This window comes from Neopelma chrysocephalum, unplaced genomic scaffold (genome assembly GCF_003984885.1).
Source record: "Neopelma chrysocephalum unplaced genomic scaffold, ASM398488v2 Primary Assembly neopelma1_26, whole genome shotgun sequence".
In the NCBI taxonomy this organism is placed as follows: domain Eukaryota; kingdom Metazoa; phylum Chordata; class Aves; order Passeriformes; family Pipridae; genus Neopelma; species Neopelma chrysocephalum.
The window spans coordinates 26,598,865-26,618,982 of record NW_020897695.1 but is presented as its reverse complement, the minus strand read 5'-3'; the positions used below and the strand labels follow the sequence as shown (position 1 = coordinate 26,618,982).

The window sequence follows — 20,118 nt, the reverse complement described above, 5'->3', positions numbered from 1 at the left end:
GAAGTTAGTGGGATCTGAATTGTGATTAGGTACTTGAGTAAATATAGTGTGGGTAGGCTGATTTGTGGGCTAAAATCTTCTTATGCAGAGTTGCAGTAGATGAAAATTGGGAAGTCTGTCACTACCTAGCAGGGTTAACTTTCTCTTGGAGTCTTCTTAGCTGTGAGAAACACTGAACAGGTAAAACATGTGAATGCTGTGTTACGACTTGCATGTTGCTAGTGTAAGAAGTACCAGCTTTTGAAGATAAGGGGGTTCACATTAGTGACTCTTGAAGACGTAGCATTTCTTTTTAGTAATTGGAGAACTTGAATATGTGTTTGTTTTTTTTTTTATAATAATGAACTCTTCTGATTAGGAAATCAAGGGAGAATGGGACATCTCTATTAAGTGTTACTTATTTGTACTTAAACAGCAATTGACCAGATTAATATCCATAGACTAATTCTGATCCATTAGATATCCAGTATTATGCAGTTCTCTATTTTTCATGTAACATGGAAAAGCTCAGTCACCCCTTGGTGAATTTGCTATGTGTAACTTTGCATTTGTCAAGTAAGTGGACTGCTACACGTGAAATTTGAATAGTTTCTGGTTTTTCAAGCCTTTATGGCAAGTGATGAAACATGCAAATCAGTAAATGCATTGAATTTTTTTAGTGAGCAAATCAATGAAGTGTACCTGTGTCCATGTCTGTCATGTGATTCTTTTCCCTTGTGTACTTGGTTATGGTCCAACAGAAACTCCGTGACATCCAGAACAAGTGGTGGACCGATCTAGCTGCAAAAACTCAACTATGTGCAGATACAGGGGATCACAAAGGATTCTATGAGGCCCTGAAAACAGCATATGGGCCTACATACCAGGTCCAAAACCCATTACTCAGTGCAGATGGTCAAACGCTTCTGACAGATAAAACCTCCATTCTGAACAGATGGTCTGAACACTTTCAGACTCTTTTCAGTACCAACCGTGTAGTCCAAGACTCAGCAATTCAGTCCATCACACAACAACCGGTGAAATTCGAATTGGATACTGCCCCCACTTTAGGAGAAACCCTCAAGGCCATACACCAGGTGAAAATCGGCAAGGCAGCTGGGGTTGATGGAATGCCACCCGAAGTCTGGAAACATGGGGGCCTTGCACTCCATGCTAAATTTCATGAGCTTGTGGTGCGCTGTTGGGAACTAGGCGAACTACCATCAGACCTTCGTGATGCAGTCATCATCACCTTGTATAAGAAGAAAGGTACTAAATCAGACTGCTCAAATTACCGTGGTGTTATTCTCTCCATTGCTGGCAAAATCCTGGCAAGAATACTCCTGAACAGACTAATACCCGCTATAGCAGAAGAAATTCTACCTGAAAGTCAGTGTGGTTTCAGAGCCAACAGGAGCACCACAGACATGATATTTGTTCTCAGACAACTGCAAGAGAAGTGTAGGGAACAGAACAAAGGTCTCTATGTAACCTTTGTCGACCTCACCAAGGCTTTCGATACTGTGAGCAGAAAAGTTCTTTGGCAGATTTTGGAACGTTTAGGTTGTCCCCCCAAGTTCCTTAAAATGATCATCTCACTTCATGAGGATCAGCACGGCCAAGTCAGATATGGCAACACACTTTCTGAGCCCTTTCTAATAAAGAATGGTGTGAAACAAGGCTGCGTTCTCGCTCCTACCCTATTCACAGTCTTTTTCAGCATGATGCTCCAAAGGGCCACGGCAGACCTCGATGATCAGGACGGTATTTACATTCGATATCGTACTGATGGAAGCCTATTCAACCTAAGGCGATTGAAGGCCCACACCAAGACCCTAAACCATCTTGTCCAGGAGCTGCTCTATGCTGATGACGCCGCCCTTGTCACCCACACAGAAGCAGCCCTGCAGCGTTTAACATCCTGCTTTGCAGATGCTGCTGAGCTCTTTGGGCTGGAAGTCAGCTTAAAGAAGACTGAAGTTCTCCATCAACCTGCACCTCAGGAAGTCCTCCATCATCCCCACATCACCATCGGCCAATCAGAACTCAAATCAGTCCATCAGTTTAATTACCTAGGCAGCCTCATCTCCTCGGACGGTAAGATTGACGGGGAGATAGATAACAGGTTAGCGAAGGCATATGGTGCTTTTGGAAAGCTTCATAAAAGAGTCTGGCGAAATAAACACTTGAAGAAAAGTACCAAGATCAGTGTTTACAGAGCCATAGTGCTGTCCACTCTTTTATATGGCTCCGAATCATGGGTCATCTACCGCTACCACCTGCGTCTTCTAGAACGCTTCCATCAACGCTGCCTCCGCACAATCCTAAACATCCACTGGTCAGATTATGTGACCAATACATCAGTTCTTGAACAGGCAGCAATCACAAGTATTGAGGCCATGTTGCTGAGAACACAGCTGCGTTGGGCTGGGCACGTCTCTAGGATGAAGGACCACCGCCTCCCCAAGATCCTGCTTTACGGTGAACTTGCCACTGGCTGCCGCAAGAGAGGAGCCCCGAAGAAAAGATACAAGGACTCCCTGAAGCAACAACTCAGCCTTGGCCATATTGATCACTGTAACTGGTCTACTCTGGCCTCTAATCGGGAGGCCTGGAGACAGTCCATTTATAATGCTGCTGATGCTTTTGAGCAAGCACGCAGGATCACCCTTGAGGAGAAAAGACAACGCAGAAAGAATCGAGCCTTGCAGAATATACCACCTAAGGAGTCTTTCTGCTGTGTCTTTTGCAACCGGACATGCCTTTCTCGTATTGGCCTTCTTAGCCACCAACGCGCTTTCAAGAAACGTGGGTAGAGCCCTTCCCAAATCTTCGTTCGCGAAGCCTAGCCATGACATGACATGACATGACATGACTTGGTTATGGTACCAAATATCTTAAGTTGTTCGGTGTATATGGTGTTGTAGTGGTTTGAGCCAGGTTTTCCCCCTGAAGCTGAAAGTGGTAACCCCCAGGGGGTGGTGACCCTTGGGGCTTGACCCAATCAGTGCTCCTGCAAAATATAAACATATCTCTGGAGACCGGAAGAGAAGCAGTGGTACTTGTTGTGAGAAGAAGAGGTGGCCATGTTGTAGAGGCCACGAGGAGAAGGGGCTCCGGCCCCTTGGGGGCCTCTGCCCCCCCCCAGCCCCCGGTTGGGGGGCTGCAGGGACTCAGAACTGAACTAAGTGCCTGTGTCTGAGATGCTGAAGGAGTTTTCTCCACTGCGAGTGGGTAACGGAGCAGCAGGGACAGCAGCGTCTGAAGAGCGGTGGCAAAGAGCCAACTGATAAGGACCAGAAGGAGGAACATAAGCCAGTATGCTGCATGGAAGACACAGATGTCTGAGGAGAAAGGAAAGCAGAAAGGCAGCACCTGAAAGAGGACTGAGCCAGCAGCAGGAACAGAGTTTCGGGGTAAGAATTGGATAACCCAAACCCCCAAACTCACTAGAAATTCCTCTGAGAGAGAGGAGGATGATTGGACTCACTTGGAAGAGTCTTAGAATGCAGTATGCACTACAGAGAAGAGCAAGAAGCTCAGACTGTCCTGAGAGCTAAAGCCAGGACGGCCAAAGGAATGTGTGTGGAGGGGGTGACCTTGGGCTTCCCCCCCCCCCTCCTTGCTGCAGTTTCAGAGAAGCTGGCAGCCATCTTTGAGTCAGAGCATGGGAGCTCTGTACAGGGGCTTGATTTCCCCTGAGGATACCAGACCGTCACGAAGACCCCCGTGCTTCGTGATATGACCGTGGTGATGCGACCTTGTCTGGGGTTACGTAGTCCACGGAAAGACCCCCGTTTTGAGGACGGAGGGCCGAGGGGCTTGGAGACCCCCTCGTGTGTGCTGGCAGAGAGCCAGCAACTACTACTGCTGCCTGGAAGAGAAGATACAGAGAGCCTGCTGCCTAGAGAGAGCCTGCTGCTGAAAGACTGGAAGGGGTCTTTTCTTCTTCTTCTCTCCTGGACTTTTATTTGGAGGGAGAAGAGATTTGGCCCATTGTAAATATTATTGTCATGGTAGAGATAGATATAGAGTTAAGATTGTATGCAGTGTATTATAGTATTTATTTATGTGTATAGTCTTTGTAATATATTCCTTCCCCCATATTGAGTCTCGTGTTTTTGTCTGGAAAACCCATCTCACATGGGGTTGAGATGTGGGTGGGGGGCTAGGAATCAGAATTGGATTTTGGGCCTGCTCAAACCATGACAGATGCATTCTGCTGTTTTAATGTTATTGAGGTGCTTGCTGCAAAATCTACTTTACTTTTCTACATTTCAAAGTCTACAGATTCTTAATAGGTAGTTTCCAGTCAGCATGCAAGTTTAACTTGGAGGGAAGAAGAATATTTGCCTGTAGAATTGAAATTACCTGACTGTCGAAGATTCTGTGAATGTAATTGCCTTTTTCCACTTCAGAGCGGTTCACCTCTGTATCCTTTTCTAGAGCAGAAACTGCAATGGAAAAAATTTTAGACTTTTGGATGCAGGTTTGGGAGGACTTCTGTTTTGCTTTCCTAAGGAACTGTTATACATTTGGGACAGTTTCTTGTCTCGTACACTTAGGTATGACCAGCTAAGTGCCTCTGAAAAGACTCTGCTACTCTGCAGAGGAATCACCTCAAGGTTATGAATAGGCTATTATCTCTTTCATTAACCTGTGAAGAGCCAATTGGCTAATAAAATTGTAAAGCAATTTTTTTTTCCCTTCCCATTCTTGAAGTTGGCAGTCCTGCCCTGAACCTTTCATAGTTAGGTTTCTCTGTGCAGTGTTAGTGAAGTTTCTAAGAAGTAAAAAAGATCAAGAAGAAAACAACTAACTTTCATAGTCTTAACAACAACTGGCAGAAGAGACAGAAGCGGCCTGCATCTGTCACTTTATCTCAAGATTTTTAACATGCTGCAGAACTCCTACTTTGCAACTTGCAAAGCAAAAGAAAAATTGAATGACAGGTGAGATGAGTTTAATTAAATAATTCCATCCAGGCTTCAAATGTGAAAACTTATGTCTTTATAGTATTCTTAAAGGATGTTAAGGCGTGAAGTTGAAAACATATATTTAAAACTGTGAAATTGAGAAAATATCAATAACTGCTATGCAAGAGAAAGAAGTATGAAAGCTACTATGTTTCCTTTCAAATTGGAGAATTGAGAAGACTGTTTTGGAGAGCTACAGTGATTTGAATATTTTTTAAAATTATTATTATTATTATTTTAAATATTTTTTAGAACTTCAACTCTTCTGCTTTTTGAAAAGCCAGTTCATTAAAAAAAAATTATATCTGAATCTAAAGGTACAACATTACATCTTTATTGCTTGCCATATTTCAGACTCCTGATGACTTAATTCCTGATATTCAGACCATTTGGAACAGATATGTTTTTAAAGAATTGTATCAACTTGATCTAACTGATTAGAGGAGCAGTTGCAACAACAGAAACAGAACTTGAAATTTTAATGTAAGAAAGAATTTGAAATGGAGGCCAAAAGAGAGAAGAAGTCAAGGGGGCTGTTTTTCCACATTTTTGCAGCATTGAGGAGATTGGATAAGAAGGAATGAAGGTTGTCCATTTCACCTTCACAAGAGAAGACAGGACACAGAGGATCTCTCAGGAGTTTTTACATTGGTAATTAAAGACTAGTCTGAGTTCACTATATAAGATAGAGTTTGAAAGAAGGACCTAAGGACAGCACTTGCTCTGAAAGATCAGCATCCTCACCCTGGACTTGCTGTAGCTTTAAGCTTCCCCTCACTGCCTGCCTGCTCGCTCCTCCTCCAGCTCTCCATTATATTATGTGTACTGTAATTATGCTGACAATTTAGGCTAATAGATATCAGGCAAAACTTTCATATGCTTCTTTACTTTACTAGTGTCTTTCAAGAGGTTTGTATTTTAGGGTTAGACACAAGCTGTATTACCAACTCCACCAGCAGTACTTCAGACGGTATTCGAAGTATCATGGGTAAGATGTAATAGCAACTTAAAAATAATTTGAAAATGCTGTTTTCAGAAATGGCTGTTCTTTCATGAGTGGCACTCATGTAGTGGAGAGACTTTTTAATAACAAGAAGTAAAGTATATTTTATACCCACATTTTGTTTACTTCATTTCTTAATTTTTTGTGTGAAGTACTTGTTAGCACATATGAGGTATTTATTAGTTTCTCAGATCATTGCAGTTCATTTCAAACGGCTTTATCTTGGGAGCATAATGAATTTGCTACAGACACATTTCAGTGTTCCAGTTCTGCATAATTCTATATGTTGCTGTAGGCGAAAGCCTTGCGCCTCAGTGGACTATAAAGTCTGGATGCGCAGCCACTTCTGACAGCTTTGGACTTTTTATTGGTAATTGCACAGATGGTGAAGTGTGTTTTGCTACAGAGATGTTTTTAGAGAAAAAATAGTTTGCAAAAATAATATATGCATTGAATAACATTGTGTCTTATTTCTCCAAATGCATCTTCACTAAGATGTAGTATTGCATTATTTTAATGTTCTCTGAAATGGTATCTCATGAGTCTTATTTTTGCTAGTCTAAAAGAAAGTGTTATGTGTTGAGTTTTCAGAATTTTAAGCCACTTTTTTAATTACTACCATATTTTGCCATTTAGTTTTTAATGGAATATGTCCTGCCATTCAAACTCATTGTAGAATTGTCTTGTGTGTCACAGGCCACTTCCTTGTGTGTGAGGATGTACAGGATGCTCTTAACAAGACGTGTTAGTGTCTAATAAAGACAGCATTCTGTGCTGTTTTACTAAGCCACCTGGAAAACAGTCTAATAAGGAAACTTTTCAATTTATAATGTGAAATTTCTGGAATTGCTAGACTAAGTACAAACAAAGGTGCAGTGTGGGTTCCTGTTGGTATACTTGACACCCTAAGTCTTTGCTTCATGTCTGCACTACATCATGTTGCAAATGAATGTTCTACCTTCTCTTGTCCTCTGAGGTTTAGTGTCCTTTGATCTTTACTTTAGATGCTGTTAGAACATGACTGTGGAAAATTGGATTATTTTAGTTGATAAAATTGCTTATGGTTGCATTTGATGAGTAGCTCTGAATGGTTTTGCTCATTCACGACTGCATAGGTGGTGTATATCTGAGGCTTGGCACAGCTTATGCTAGGATTTTTGTGGTTGTTATTATTATAATCAGTGGATTGATAAACTAATGAAAATTATTAGGGGAAGAATGGAAAATGATGTAAGAAATGCTATCCTTTTGGTAAAGCCAACAGACTTAGAAAGCAGAGTAAACATTACAGTATTTCTTTATATGCTATTCACTGCTAGTCAAAATGTGAGAATTTTTAAGGAGAATTCACAGGCTTGTGCAGTTAAACAGGGGAAATATGTTGATTTTATATCAGACTATTCTTTTAGTGGTTGAGCTTTAGTATTAAGTTACTTTCAATTAAAAAAAATAAATTGATACCTATGGAAATTAACTTTGTGTCAATGTATCTTGAAACGCTTGTAGATTACTGCTGATGTTCTTGCTACAGCTTTATATGCCTTCTGTAGTCTTCTGCTACCCCCTTTACCCTCACAAATGTTGATTGAAGATATAATTTGTTTTATATTTGAGAGCAGAGGAGGGAAAGTGTTTTTGGCAACTGAAAAATGCAACTAGTATAAAAGGTCACTATCAATAACAAAGTCTGGCTTTTAGAAGTAACTTTGCATACAGGGCAAACAAAAATTGTGGGTTTCGTGACATTGCACATTTTACAAGTGCAAATGTTATGGAACGTGTATTAAGTATTAGCTGTATATCATATGAATACATTTATTATTGACTGAATTAAACATAAAATACCTTACTTTGGTGTGAAATGCAATTTTAAAGAGCAAGTACTGAAAAAAATTCCTCATATTGTGAATCTTACTACCTTTTAATCAACATACATGTAAGTTTAAGGAGTTCTTTGAGGTTAACTACCTGATCTCTCTTTATTGAGAGTTGCGATGAAAAGGTCTCATGGATTTGGAGCCTAACTTAGGGGGTTTTTTTGATACTTAGTATAACTTTGAGAGATGATGGTGCATTGACAAATCTACTATTTGTGGTATTTTTGATTAAACTTCAAGATGATTGCTGCTCCTTCTGTGCTTTTGTGGGTTTTCTGTTTTAATTCATTCAGTTTGATTTTCATTTAGACCTCTACCACTTTACCATGTTTTGACATACTTGCCATCGGATACCTTCTGATGGAAATTATGATAGTGTTTCTGTTGAGAAAGGATCATACTTGTGGTGATGTGTTTCAGATCGTCAGGCTATGTAAATATGCATGTGTTTATATCCTGAGGATTTTTTGGATCTTGGTTGTTTTTAACTCAGAGGAGCAACTTTACTCTGGAACTGTGCCAAGGACCTGGGATTAGAACTCCTGAATTCTAATGAGATCAACAATAACACACTTTGGGCAGTTGCTTAACCTCTCTTTCTCAGTTTTTCAGTCTGTCAAATAAAAATGTTAAAGCTTAACAGTCTTACAAATATTAATACCCTACAGAACACATAGAAATTAAATTGGAAAATGTGCTGTGCAGATTTTTGAACGAGTTGTTCACAGCAGTTACTGAATGGGCTGCTTTAGAGAATGAAAAAATCAGCTTTTGAAATTTTAGTTTTCTGAAATTAAATCTTCAGGCATTTCTTTTGACTTCAGAGAAATTTACTTCTTTTCTACTGTAATTGCTAATAAGTGTCAGGTGGTGCCAATTACATCAGTAACTGTAGTGGTCAAGAAAAGCTACCTGCTGGTAACTGGGCTGTGAATAACCATTCATACATGTGAGACTGCGCCATGACTGTAAGCCTAACAACTCTTGACTTGTCAAACACAGAAGTGCTGTTTAGTAGGTGATGTGAAAGATTCCTGTTTCCAATTTATAACTCTATTACTGATACTATAGGTCAGACTTGAGCATCTCCCATACATTTGTTTTTCCTCTAATACTTGTACAATACATAATTGGTTACAAAAGCAGAATTTTTTAACCAGTGAGTTATTTATTCAAACAGATGAAATCTATTTATTAATGTGCTCAGCAAAAATCTGTTTTGTATAAATTGTAATTTTCACCAAACAATACCATCTTCAAATAATTTTGGCATTCTGGGATTTATATTCTTATTCGTTATTAATGTCTGCCTAAGTTGATTACATTTCTTCTTTTTTTTTAAGGTAAAGTGCAAGTTAAGAGTTCAGACATACAAGTTGGAGACCTCATCATAGTGGAAAAGGTTGATACTTTTAAAATATATTTTAAAACCTAAAGATTATTAACATGCTAATTATCTTCTGAAGAAAAGTGTATCAAGGTACTTATCTGTGGAGTACTAACTAGATAGTGTTTTAGTTCAAGTCTTATTTGAGAAGCCTCAAGGAAGTCTATTTTAGAATTAATTATAAGCTTAATTAAATGTACCCATTTATATTTTATGAATTGGTATATGCTTAAATCTATCTTGTGAAGGGAATACAATTACAGAATTAAATTCTCTGACTTACTGTGCTGAATGTTTTGTCTGATTACTGGTACCTTCCTTCTGATGCTCAAATCAGTGTTTTTCTGTCTGAAACCTTCAAGGATAAGCTTTATTTATGTGTATGTATATATATTTATTTATGTGTATGTATATATGTATATATAAAAATGTTTGTATCATCTAATCATAGTATGTATCTAGCTATATATATAATTAAGTAATAAGAAAGTCTATATATTTTAAAAAGGGAGAAAAGGCTTTTCAGTTTGATTGCAAATGGTGAGTGAGAGCTGTGAATTCTTTTTTACTCAATGTTAACATGACAATAAAGACTGTTGCTTATTTCAGTTGCCTTTCTGGGCTACTAAGAGGTTATTGTAACCTTAGAATTCAGAGGTAACTATTTTTACTTACATTAATTCTGGAAAGGTGACTTACTTTCTGTGTGCCACCAAGTAATTCCCATCACACTTTCTGTTAGAGAGCTAGTCCATGGAGATGCTGGAAGGAGGCACCTTGAAGCTTGTATCTGCTTTTTCTTGTTTTGGAAAGCTTCTGTTTCCTTTGTTTCTTCTGTGGTCTAAAGAAAGAAGAATACACCGAACTCTCTTTTGGTTTGCTGCTCTCAGCTTTAAATATATATATTTTCATGTTAGTTTGCATTATTTCTTGCTCTTTTTTCCTTTCTTTTTGTCTTCTCTGTGTACCTTATATCTTTTGGGACCTGTCTGAGCAGCATATACTAGCATCCACAAGTTAGGCACTAATATGTCTGGCCTTCACATCTGTTTTGCCTTACCCCTTGCTATCTTAGAGTGCAGTGGAATCAGGGGCTTGCAGAGGCTTGCTTACACCTATTCAAGATTTTCTAGGAGACTGAGAATTAGATATTTGTTTTGATTTTTATTAGGGAACTTTTTTGGGCCTCTTTAATCTCTATACCTGAAATTAATTATTATAGAATGTAGTGGTAATGTGCCTTTCCCAAAATTTACTGAGATCCATCTGTCTGTTAGATTATACTAGAATTTGGAAAACTTGAGTTACTTTGGAGATCAGTCAGTCTTGTATGAGGTGGGTCATTATCATCTATTTCTGAATTATTTGCAGTAGCTTAGAGCTCATATGTTGTGAGTACCTGAAGTTTCTAATGAAAAAAAAGTAATATTTAAGGGCGTAGGGAAATAATGAGTAGTGTTCTTTTTGATGGAAGATTTTACTCGGGTATCTCCATAAGATGCATGTAATTGTTTGAATGTTGTATTTCAGCTTCAAACTCCCTACTGTCCCAACAGAGCAGCTTTTTCTTTTTCTTTTGAGCTATCTGGGGGTGCTTTCAGACTAATGAATTTGAATGTTTTGTGGTTCTTTTGAGAAGTGTATTTTGTTGCAGCAAGCAGTTTTCAATTTCAGAGTATGACTCTTAAGCCAAAGAACCAGTCAGGAGTGAAATGTTCAATTGCTCACTCTAATGGCAGAGGAACAAGTTAACATTGTATTTGACTGGTAGATGCATCAACAGCATTTCCGCAGTGAAATTAATGACTCATTTGAGCTGAAGATCCATATGTTAACTAGTGACTGCATCACAAATACTAACAACTTAAGTGAAAGGCTTTTCTAGATTTAAACCTTGAATATCCTCTGATTCTTGTCTTTTTTTAAATAGTCCTAATTAATTTCAAAGTATCTCTTAAGTGACTGTAATGTGCTTAAAACAGTTTAGTTTCAAGTAATACATCTATTGTTCCAAATCAAAATTTTGTAGTGCACTATTACTAGGGCAGAAAGAAGCCTGAATAGATGAAAATATTGCCTGGTTTTTAAAAGCTAAAAGACATTTGTATACGGAAACTGAAAAATGGTCCCCTGCCTTGAACAGGCAAGCTACTTCTAGATGTTCTCCTTGTTTTGTGTTTAGACAGATTTTTAGTTTCTGGTGGGAGCACAGATATGAGTAGTGATCCTAAATAACACGATTGAAGGGAGGAGTTGATGGGTTCAGATATTGTTATTTAGACACTGTAGCATATTGACAGTTTGGAATATGTTTTGGAGGTGTGAAACTTAACACTTTTAGTTAATAATAACAACCTTTAATAGTAACAACACATAGTAGTGTTTAAAAACATGCAGAACCATAGCACTTTATCTTAAAACCTTGAGAGTTTTTCTTGGAGCTGTAAAGGGACACAATCGGGTTTTTCTTAATCTCTGGTGTAAAATGAAGTTAATCCAGTATTTGCAGGGATTGCAGCTAATGCTAGCATGCAGTATTGCACAGCATGCAGATCCAGGAAGACAACTGGGAAGTGCCTCTTCCATTTATAACTCAGAAGCAAGCAGGAATATTTTAGTCAATGAGAAAAGTAGATGGTTCATTGCATGACATGAGAAGAAAGGACAGTAAATGCAAAATTCTGACAGTCTGTAGACTTTAGCAATTGAGGGCAACTGGAAGACTGACTAGGGAACTAGAAAAGCTTATGTAAATAACAATTTCATGATAATAATGTGTGAAAAATGCAAAAGAAATTTGAAAGCTATTAGAAGCCATATTTTTCAAGTGAATATTGTAGCCTGTGCTGTAGGGAAGTATAGGTGTGTTTATGGGTCTTGTTTGCCAATCTGGCTAGTATTCCTGGATGGCATAGAGTTGCTCATGGGAACCCAGCAGCGGGGGAAGCACTTACCTTATGTTGACCATTGTCTTGCTGTAGTTAGATCTCTAGGACTGAATCTGTAAGTCTGCAAACAGTGAGATAAATGGAAGACCTCCTTTTCTGGAGCTCTATTTCTGCCTGGATTTAAGCAAAACAATGTATTCAAGTCATTTTCATGACTTATATATTCAAATTTCAGTATATATCAATAAACATTTCTAGCTTCATCTCCATGGTAATTGAGATTACGTAGTTTCTTCATGGGTTTCTGAATGCTTGAAGTTATATGTGTTGTCATTTTAACTTGTTCTACTTTGATAAATATGACATGAGAGGACTAACATGATTGACATATTGCTGCTGTTTGTCTGTGACAATGTACAACAGAATTTCATTTTCTCCATAATGAGATGTTAAAGATTTTTGTAGCATACTTGCCATCTGTTTCTGTGTAGTCACTCTTTTATAGAGACTAGGTATGTCTTTGCAGGAGTATCTTTCCTCTTCAGTGTCAGCAGTAATAATGACAATGTTTTTTGTTATCTACTACTCCTGCAGTATCTTTCTGCCGTCTTCCAAAATATGAAAAACAAGATGTCAGTTTTAAATGCTGGAAAGATGAGCCAGTCTCTAGCCTTCACTACATAGTAGGATACATTCAGATACATTTTTGCAGAAAAGCTTACATTATTTTACAGGAAAGAAAACGGAGCAGAGAAAACACAAAAGGAGGCAAAAATCAATATGCATTTTTTTCTGTTAAAATGAGAAAATATTCACGTGACTAGTTGGATAGCAGTCTGTCATGGAGGCAGTGGGGAAAGGAGTTGCTGATCTCTCTCTGGTGATCAGCGATTGTGGCAATGGATGTATGGAAAAAGTCCTGCCAAAGATGGACTGGTGAATCAGAAGTTTTTAATGTTGTTTAAACTCAGCCAATAAGCAAGGGGTTAACAAAGGACCAATGGGAGCACCTTGGGACATCTTCCCAGGACACTCCTACCTGAGAGATAGGGGGTTACAGGGGAGGTATGGGAAAAGCAGTGACTCTGCAAAGAGCCCTCTTAACATGAGTTTAAACAACATTAAAAACTTCTGATTCACCAGTCCATCTTTGGCAGGACTTTTTCCATACATCCATTGCCACAAGCGATAGGCCATGAGGAAGTGGAATCACAAGGACATGTAGTGACAGTACAAGGGGTAACAGCTTTAAACTGAAAGAGGGACTATTTAACAGGAGATAGTAGCCAGAAATTCTTCACTACGAAGGTGGCGAGGCACTGGAACAGGTTGCCCAGAGCAGCTGTGGATGCCCTGTCCCTGGAAGCGTTCAAGGCCATGTTGGATAGGGCTCTGAGTAACCTGCTCTAGTGAAAGCTGTCCCTGCCCATGGCAGAGGATTTGAAACTAGGTGATTTTTAAGGTCCCTTCCAACCCAAACCATTCTGATTCTATGAATGAAGCTGTGTCAGGGAAAATTCTGGGAAAAGACTCTTCACTGAGAGGCTGGTCATATTCTATGATTCTGCCCAATTTTGTCAGGCATAAAGTACCTGAATCTTGAATAGTGTGTACCAGGTGACTGTTTCATTTACTGAATGGGAAACGTGTCCTCTGGAAGCTGGTAATGACTGTAGAAACCTGATACCTCATTCATATTATTAGAGTTTCTGTTTAATTTGGTATTAGATTAGTTGACTGTTACTTTTGCAAAATTTTTGACTGTTGGTCAAGTGTTTTAGCTTGTTTACAAGTAACTGGAAGTTTGTAGGCATGAAGTCAGTAACTTGAAACTTGTGTAATGGATTTATGTCACAGCTGGCAGGGAAGCTGCAAAAATGTATAGCTAATCTATATCAAGACTGGATATCTGTTTAATTGTTATTGTCATTTAAGGACAGAATTATTTAATTTTGAAGTTGCCTTTTCCTTTTCCTCTTTTTTCATCTAATAGGTGCATAATAATATAGTTTAAGGTTAAAGTTTTTACCACAGTTTTTTCCGTGTATAATTATTATGTGTTATGAGGCAAGATGCAAAAAAATGCTGTACTAGTTGCAGATGAGCAGCCTCTTCAAGGTGAATACTGCTGGCATACAGACAAGCACATGAATTTTATTTTTATTGTAAAAGCACGAAGAGTTAAAATGGAAATTGCTGCAAATCAGGAAGTATTCATGTATGGAAATGCATAATTTTAAGGTATGCAGAAGATTTTTTGCTACCTACATAAGATTTCTAGGTAAACTAGAATATGTATCTATTTTCTAGTGTTTCCCAAATTGCTTGTTTTCCAAGCATCATTTTTGCTTATGATGGTACCATCTCTGTGGCCCTTTGTGGCCCCTCACTGAAGTGCCTATAGTGGATATAGTTATAGTTGCTTCCAGTCCCATTTCTCAATTGGTGTTCTTGAGAGTGTGTTGCAGGGAGTGGTAAGAGGTACATACCTCCCAGAAATTTAGAGAGTTTACATCATCTTATTTTCAAAGCTAAGCCCATATAACACATAGTCTCCCAGTTGACTCTGGTTGATTTATTCAGATCACACTATTCCAAGTGGCACTGTTGTGGCTGCATGCTGATTTTGGGAAGGTTTCTTTGGAGTGATGAAAAACTTTGCCTATAGTATCCAGGATGTTTTTGATCAGAAATAGTATTGCTATGTGACTGAGGCAAATGTTAGAGTTCAGCATTATATATGGGGAAGAAGCATCATCTTCAGTGCTGTTGTCTGGTGTAAATACATACTTATTCTCCATTGTGAGTGAGACTGAATTTTTTTGCACTCTGAACTGATTTTTATGGATAGGCATAATATTTTGGAGGTCCCACACAGAGTGTTATACAAAGCAGTGTTTATTTATCTTGACGGATGTATTTTGAGCTGTTTTATTGGAGGGAACTAGGAGTGTATGTATTTCAAATATTTTTCTTTGGCTTGGAGTGATGAAAGCAAAGTGCAGCTTTCAATTAAAGTAAAAGGTGGAGGGTTACAAATAAAAAAAATACATATCTGCTTTCAAATGAAAGCAGTTTGAGAATGCTGGATTTCTTTCTGTTTATAGCAGTGTTGTGTCCTTAATTGTTGAGATGGAGGACTGGTTTGACTCAAATAAGCAAAAAATACCCCTCTGTCTTTGTACTGATTCTTCTACAAGCTTTTTTGAATGTTTACTAATGCCGTGGTTTGGGCTATTCCTGGGATAAGTGCTTTCAGAGCTGCTCCATGCTGAATGCACTTACATTTCATGTAAATATAATTTTGAACCCATTATGTTTTTCTTTGATAGTTGTGTCTTTGTAATAATTCATACAATTCATGCCTTCCACTCTGATTTAGTGAATCAAGGTATTGTGATTAGGATTATCCTTATAAAATTTACAGACAGGACTGTGTGCTGCATTCAGTATGTTAGGTACTCCAGTGCTTAATGCCTTCAGATTTTCAGGTTAGCTTGACCTCATCTGCAGTACTGTTTCTTCTGTACAAAATAATTAAACAGTTTTCTGTAGCTGGTAGTTAATGCTCAAAATACAGCCACAATTGAATTATTATTGCTGTATCAATTTTGCAGTTTGATTATAATTGAAGTGTGACATAGGGAATTATTGAGTAGTTTTGAAATGCTCAGATACCAATTTGAGCCCCTTAATTTTTTGTGTTGAGTAAATTTGGTCAGTTTTTTAAGACTGAATTCTGAGGTTCATGTATGCCGTGGTCGGCTTTGTCACTATATATATTTTCTTTTCCACTCAATCAGACAGTAGAGCTCTTAAAAATTAAAAGATGATGACCCTGAGATATGCAGTGGCTTTCAAGGCAATATCAACCAAGTATAAAGGGGAAACCTGAAATTTATTGTCAAATGGAGGTACTGTCTATATGAAAAATATTTGTGGGCTATATCCTCTTAACAAGTAATCAGAAACAAGTATTAGGAAATATTTTTGTGCATGAAACTTGTAATGCCATTGCTAATAATCAACTGAGATTTTTTAAATTGGTTAAAGATAGTCTGTAAATGAAATCCAAATGAATCTCTGTGTGTAGCTTCAATATCAAATTGTACAGCATGTGGCATACTGGACATAAGTTGTGATGGAAGAAATTGCAATTCAGTACAGCATCTTCTCTAATTGCTCTGTCCACTCTTCACTCTGGTCCCTGTCGACTTCGTATGTTGCTTTTTATCTTTCGAGTCCTGTATCTCTTCCAGGTTTTGACATGTTGGTTATTTTTACTTCTTCCAGTTTTTCATTCCTAAACCCTGTGTTGGCAATGTGTAACTAGTGCTGGTAGATGCCTTGAGAACAAGTGGAGGGGGGGAGCTAAGGATTTGGGTAGCCATGTAGCAGATAGCATGTTTGTGTGGGAGGGTGGTATTGTTCATTTTGTTGAACCTGTGAAGGCTTAGATTGGCCTTTCTGTGGTCAACAAATAATTGAAAACGTGATTTGATACATATAGTTCTGTGCTGGAAAGGGGAATGGCAGAACAGGTGTGCAGAGACACTGACTATGCATGTGGCTCTATGCCTTAGATAGTGAGGAAGAAATTCTGGTCATTTTAGATACATGAAATAGGAAAACGCTGTTCCCCAGTTTGCTGTTTCTCTTCTGTACATTTGTGTGTGATGGGAGAGAGGAGAATGCTTGATATACATTATGTTTGCCACTTGAGTGTAAAGACAGATATTTTAAATTTACCTTTTTTTTTTTTCTATTATATATGCTAACTACATGTCAGAGTTTTACTCAGTGAAATTATTTTAAAAGATATTTCAGTTGGATGTTTATATTCTTGAAGTAGTGTTTTCAGTTAAGAAAATGTTAATATGTTCTTCAGGTATTTATGATTCACTTATAAAGAGCATCTGAAAGGATTAACTGTTGTTTACTTATTGTATAATTTTTCGAAAATATTGATTTTTGAATTGCAAATGCTGAATGTAAAGTACTGTGAGAAATCCTATTTTAATTGAGTTTCAATCCAAGTTGACCTTTTGGTGATAGATCTTACTGGACATTTGATTGGAATTTATTTTTTTTCCTACTTAGAAAAAATATACTTTTTTTTTCTCCTCTCAGAATCAACGAATCCCATCTGACATGGTGTTTCTTAGAACATCGGAAAAAACGGGTATGTTTGACAATTCACATTGCTTACACGATAATTTGGTGATTGTCGTAAAATTTTAGGTTGTGCATTGTGGCCAATTTGAATTGGTCGAATAGATTGATGGAACTCTATCTTCATTTGATTAATGGGAGAGAGTCCGTACGTGAGAAATACAGTATGCTTGGACTGTAAGCCAGGAGTAATCTTATTGTGAACCTGAGACTTCTATAGGTATGTTTCTCTAAATAGGTGATTTTTATGAATTGTTTTAACAAAAGGTTTAAGTATTAAAAATATTTAGCAAATAGTTGATTACTATGATTTGACAGCATTTTAAATTATCTACAACTAATCATTGTCTCGCAACATACATTTAAATGTTATCTGATTCTATTACAGCTATTAAATGGAAAATAACTGAAATATGAACCCACCAATATGTGATTAAAATCATTATTTTTGGAAAAAGTGTTTTACCATTATCTAAACCCCTGAAATAACTGATTTTTTTCATTTTGTTTTACTTAAAAATAATAATGCTTTTTGGTCTGTCAAAAAAATTCCCCAGGAATTTTCTTGAGTGAGAGAAAGAAAAGTACTTCTTGTTAGGTCTATTTCCCTTCACATGGTGATGGGGGAGTACTCCTAATCTTTGAGAAACAAATATCTCCTTTATAGGAACCCTATAAATTATAGTTGTTTTGTAAAGTTTAGAAATTACTATTGGATTCTCCCCCTATATAACTCAAATGAGTTTTCCTCATTTATATTACCAGTTCTCTTCAGATCCGGAAGAACTGTCTGTTTTTTGTCAGACAGCACTAAATTTCAGAAAGCTAATAGCTGTGATACTGGTAAGCCCTGTATTAGTAGCACTTGGTGTGTCACTGTGGCACTAGAGGTCTATCATATATTTCAGAAAAAAGGCTAAATTTGCAGAGATCATGTGACTAGAACTATATATTTGCTAAAAGAAGGAGTTACTGTGTAGTTATTGGGTCTTGCTAATGACTTTCAAATGCTGATTAGAGGCAGTTGATCATCTATAACTGGCCTGGACTGATGAAGTTTCCTAGTAGTCTTCATATGACCTCCATCTTCATTAACTACCCTCTGGTTCAGGTTACAAGGGCTTTTCCTTTTATTCCCTCTCACATTTTATTAAAAAACATAATGCTTTTGACTATTTGAATCTTTTGTATCCAACATGATAATAAAAGGATTGGTGTTGTCCTTACTGCCCCAGAATGTGTTTTGGCTCAAGTCACAGCTCCTAGAAAAGTAGAAAGTAGGACTTCTGCACCTGTACAAGAATTACTTTAAATTAGGCCACTTGCATGCAAAATGGGAGTGGTAGAAGGTGAATATGTGTTGATCCAAAATTTTCCTGGCCTTTACTAGCCTATGTTGGATTATATGTTATATATCAAGGTGTTTGGAAACAATCATCACGTACTCCAGCAGGGGTATGTACCAGTTGTAATTTAAGTCATGTACAAACAGTAGAAATGTATAGGAAACTCAATATGTTACACTGTGCAGTGTTTGCTGTTGTATGAGCACCAAGAACTGTTTGGTGAGAGCTAGCTCACTCTCCTTAGGATCCTTGCAGCAGTTTGTATGAAGTGTGTTGTCAGTGCAGGAATAAATGAGCAAGAACATTATGAGACAGTTGCCTAGCCTGCAACAAAGCAAGTCCTAAAATTGTATGGATTCTGCTTGTGAGGTTATAAGACACTGTGTAGTCTCCCTTCCCTATAGTACTGTTAGTTGAAGGATGGGGCACAGGTATGGTTGTCAATGAACTACAGGCCAGAAGGGCATCTGCACAGGATACCTCTGTGTCTTGACTGGAATATATAGGAATAGTAAATCTGTAAGGCCACAGATAATAGAACTTAGACTATTTCTTTGTCAAGATATAGATGGGGGAAGGAAACAGGGTGAATCCCTGTATCAGAAATGTGTGAAGAAAATATTTTTGAAAGTAAGATCTGTCAAGTCTGGTTCCATGCTTAAGTGTACTTCAGTCAGCTTTCTTTGAATGTTAAATTTTTTCCTCTAAGAAGCTCCATTAATTTGCTCTCTAGAAAATAAAGCTACTTGATTTAAAAGTTTATGATGTTGTAACAATAGACTTTCCATAACTGATATTACAAAATGCTTGTGAGCAATTTGCAAGAGTTCTGTGCCTACTATGTAAATGTTCACAATAACGTAAAGTAAGTAAAGAGCAAATTTAGTGAAATCTTCCTAGAATTCTAATATAAGTTATTTATATAAACTTCTGTTACACCTGGAACATGAAATTTAACGTTAAAAATACACTTTCTATAAATAAGCAACAAGTTAACTAGTTTTATTTGTGTTGCACTTGTTTAAAAATAAAACAAGAAAACAAAACACACAAAAATAATCCCCCGAACTTCAAGCATATGGCAGTAATTGTTTTTTTACTAAAGAGTGAACACTTATATCTGTAATTGTTGCTTCCTGATGTTGCAGTTTTGACTGATTTATGGTTTAATTTATAGTTGACACTTTTAAGTACTTTGCGAAACAGTTTTTGATGGTTTTATGCTCTGTATGTAATTTTATCTTCTGTGCAATAAAGCAGTTTAACTATAGCTTCTTACTATAAATCTATGAAGAGTAGAGTTTGAACTAATCTTAAAATCCAATCCACCCTGTAAGCTTCTTTTGGGGCAAAGTACTATTTTCCAACTTCAGTATTTACATTGCATATTAGTGCAGTCTGCAGCACTGCAATATCCTATATCTTCAGTCAGAAAAACAAGCCATTTGAGTTGTAAATAAGTAGGTTAAACAGTTCAGCCTAAAACCCAC

At 37.5% G+C, this 20,118-nt stretch overlaps 1 protein-coding gene across 4 annotated transcripts in view; it reads left to right on the top strand.

Annotated features, from left to right (window-relative positions):
* Positions 1-20,118, top strand: part of ATP9B (ATPase phospholipid transporting 9B (putative)) — a 165,264-nt gene that overhangs the window by 34,087 nt on the left and 111,059 nt on the right. For all 4 annotated transcript variants that reach the window (XM_027676005.1, XM_027676004.1, XM_027676008.1 and 1 more), the window contains exons 6-7: positions 9,179-9,237; positions 17,241-17,292. In XM_027676005.1, the coding sequence (XP_027531806.1) occupies positions 9,179-9,237; positions 17,241-17,292 (111 nt within the window). The remainder of the gene's footprint in view (positions 1-9,178; positions 9,238-17,240; positions 17,293-20,118) is intronic.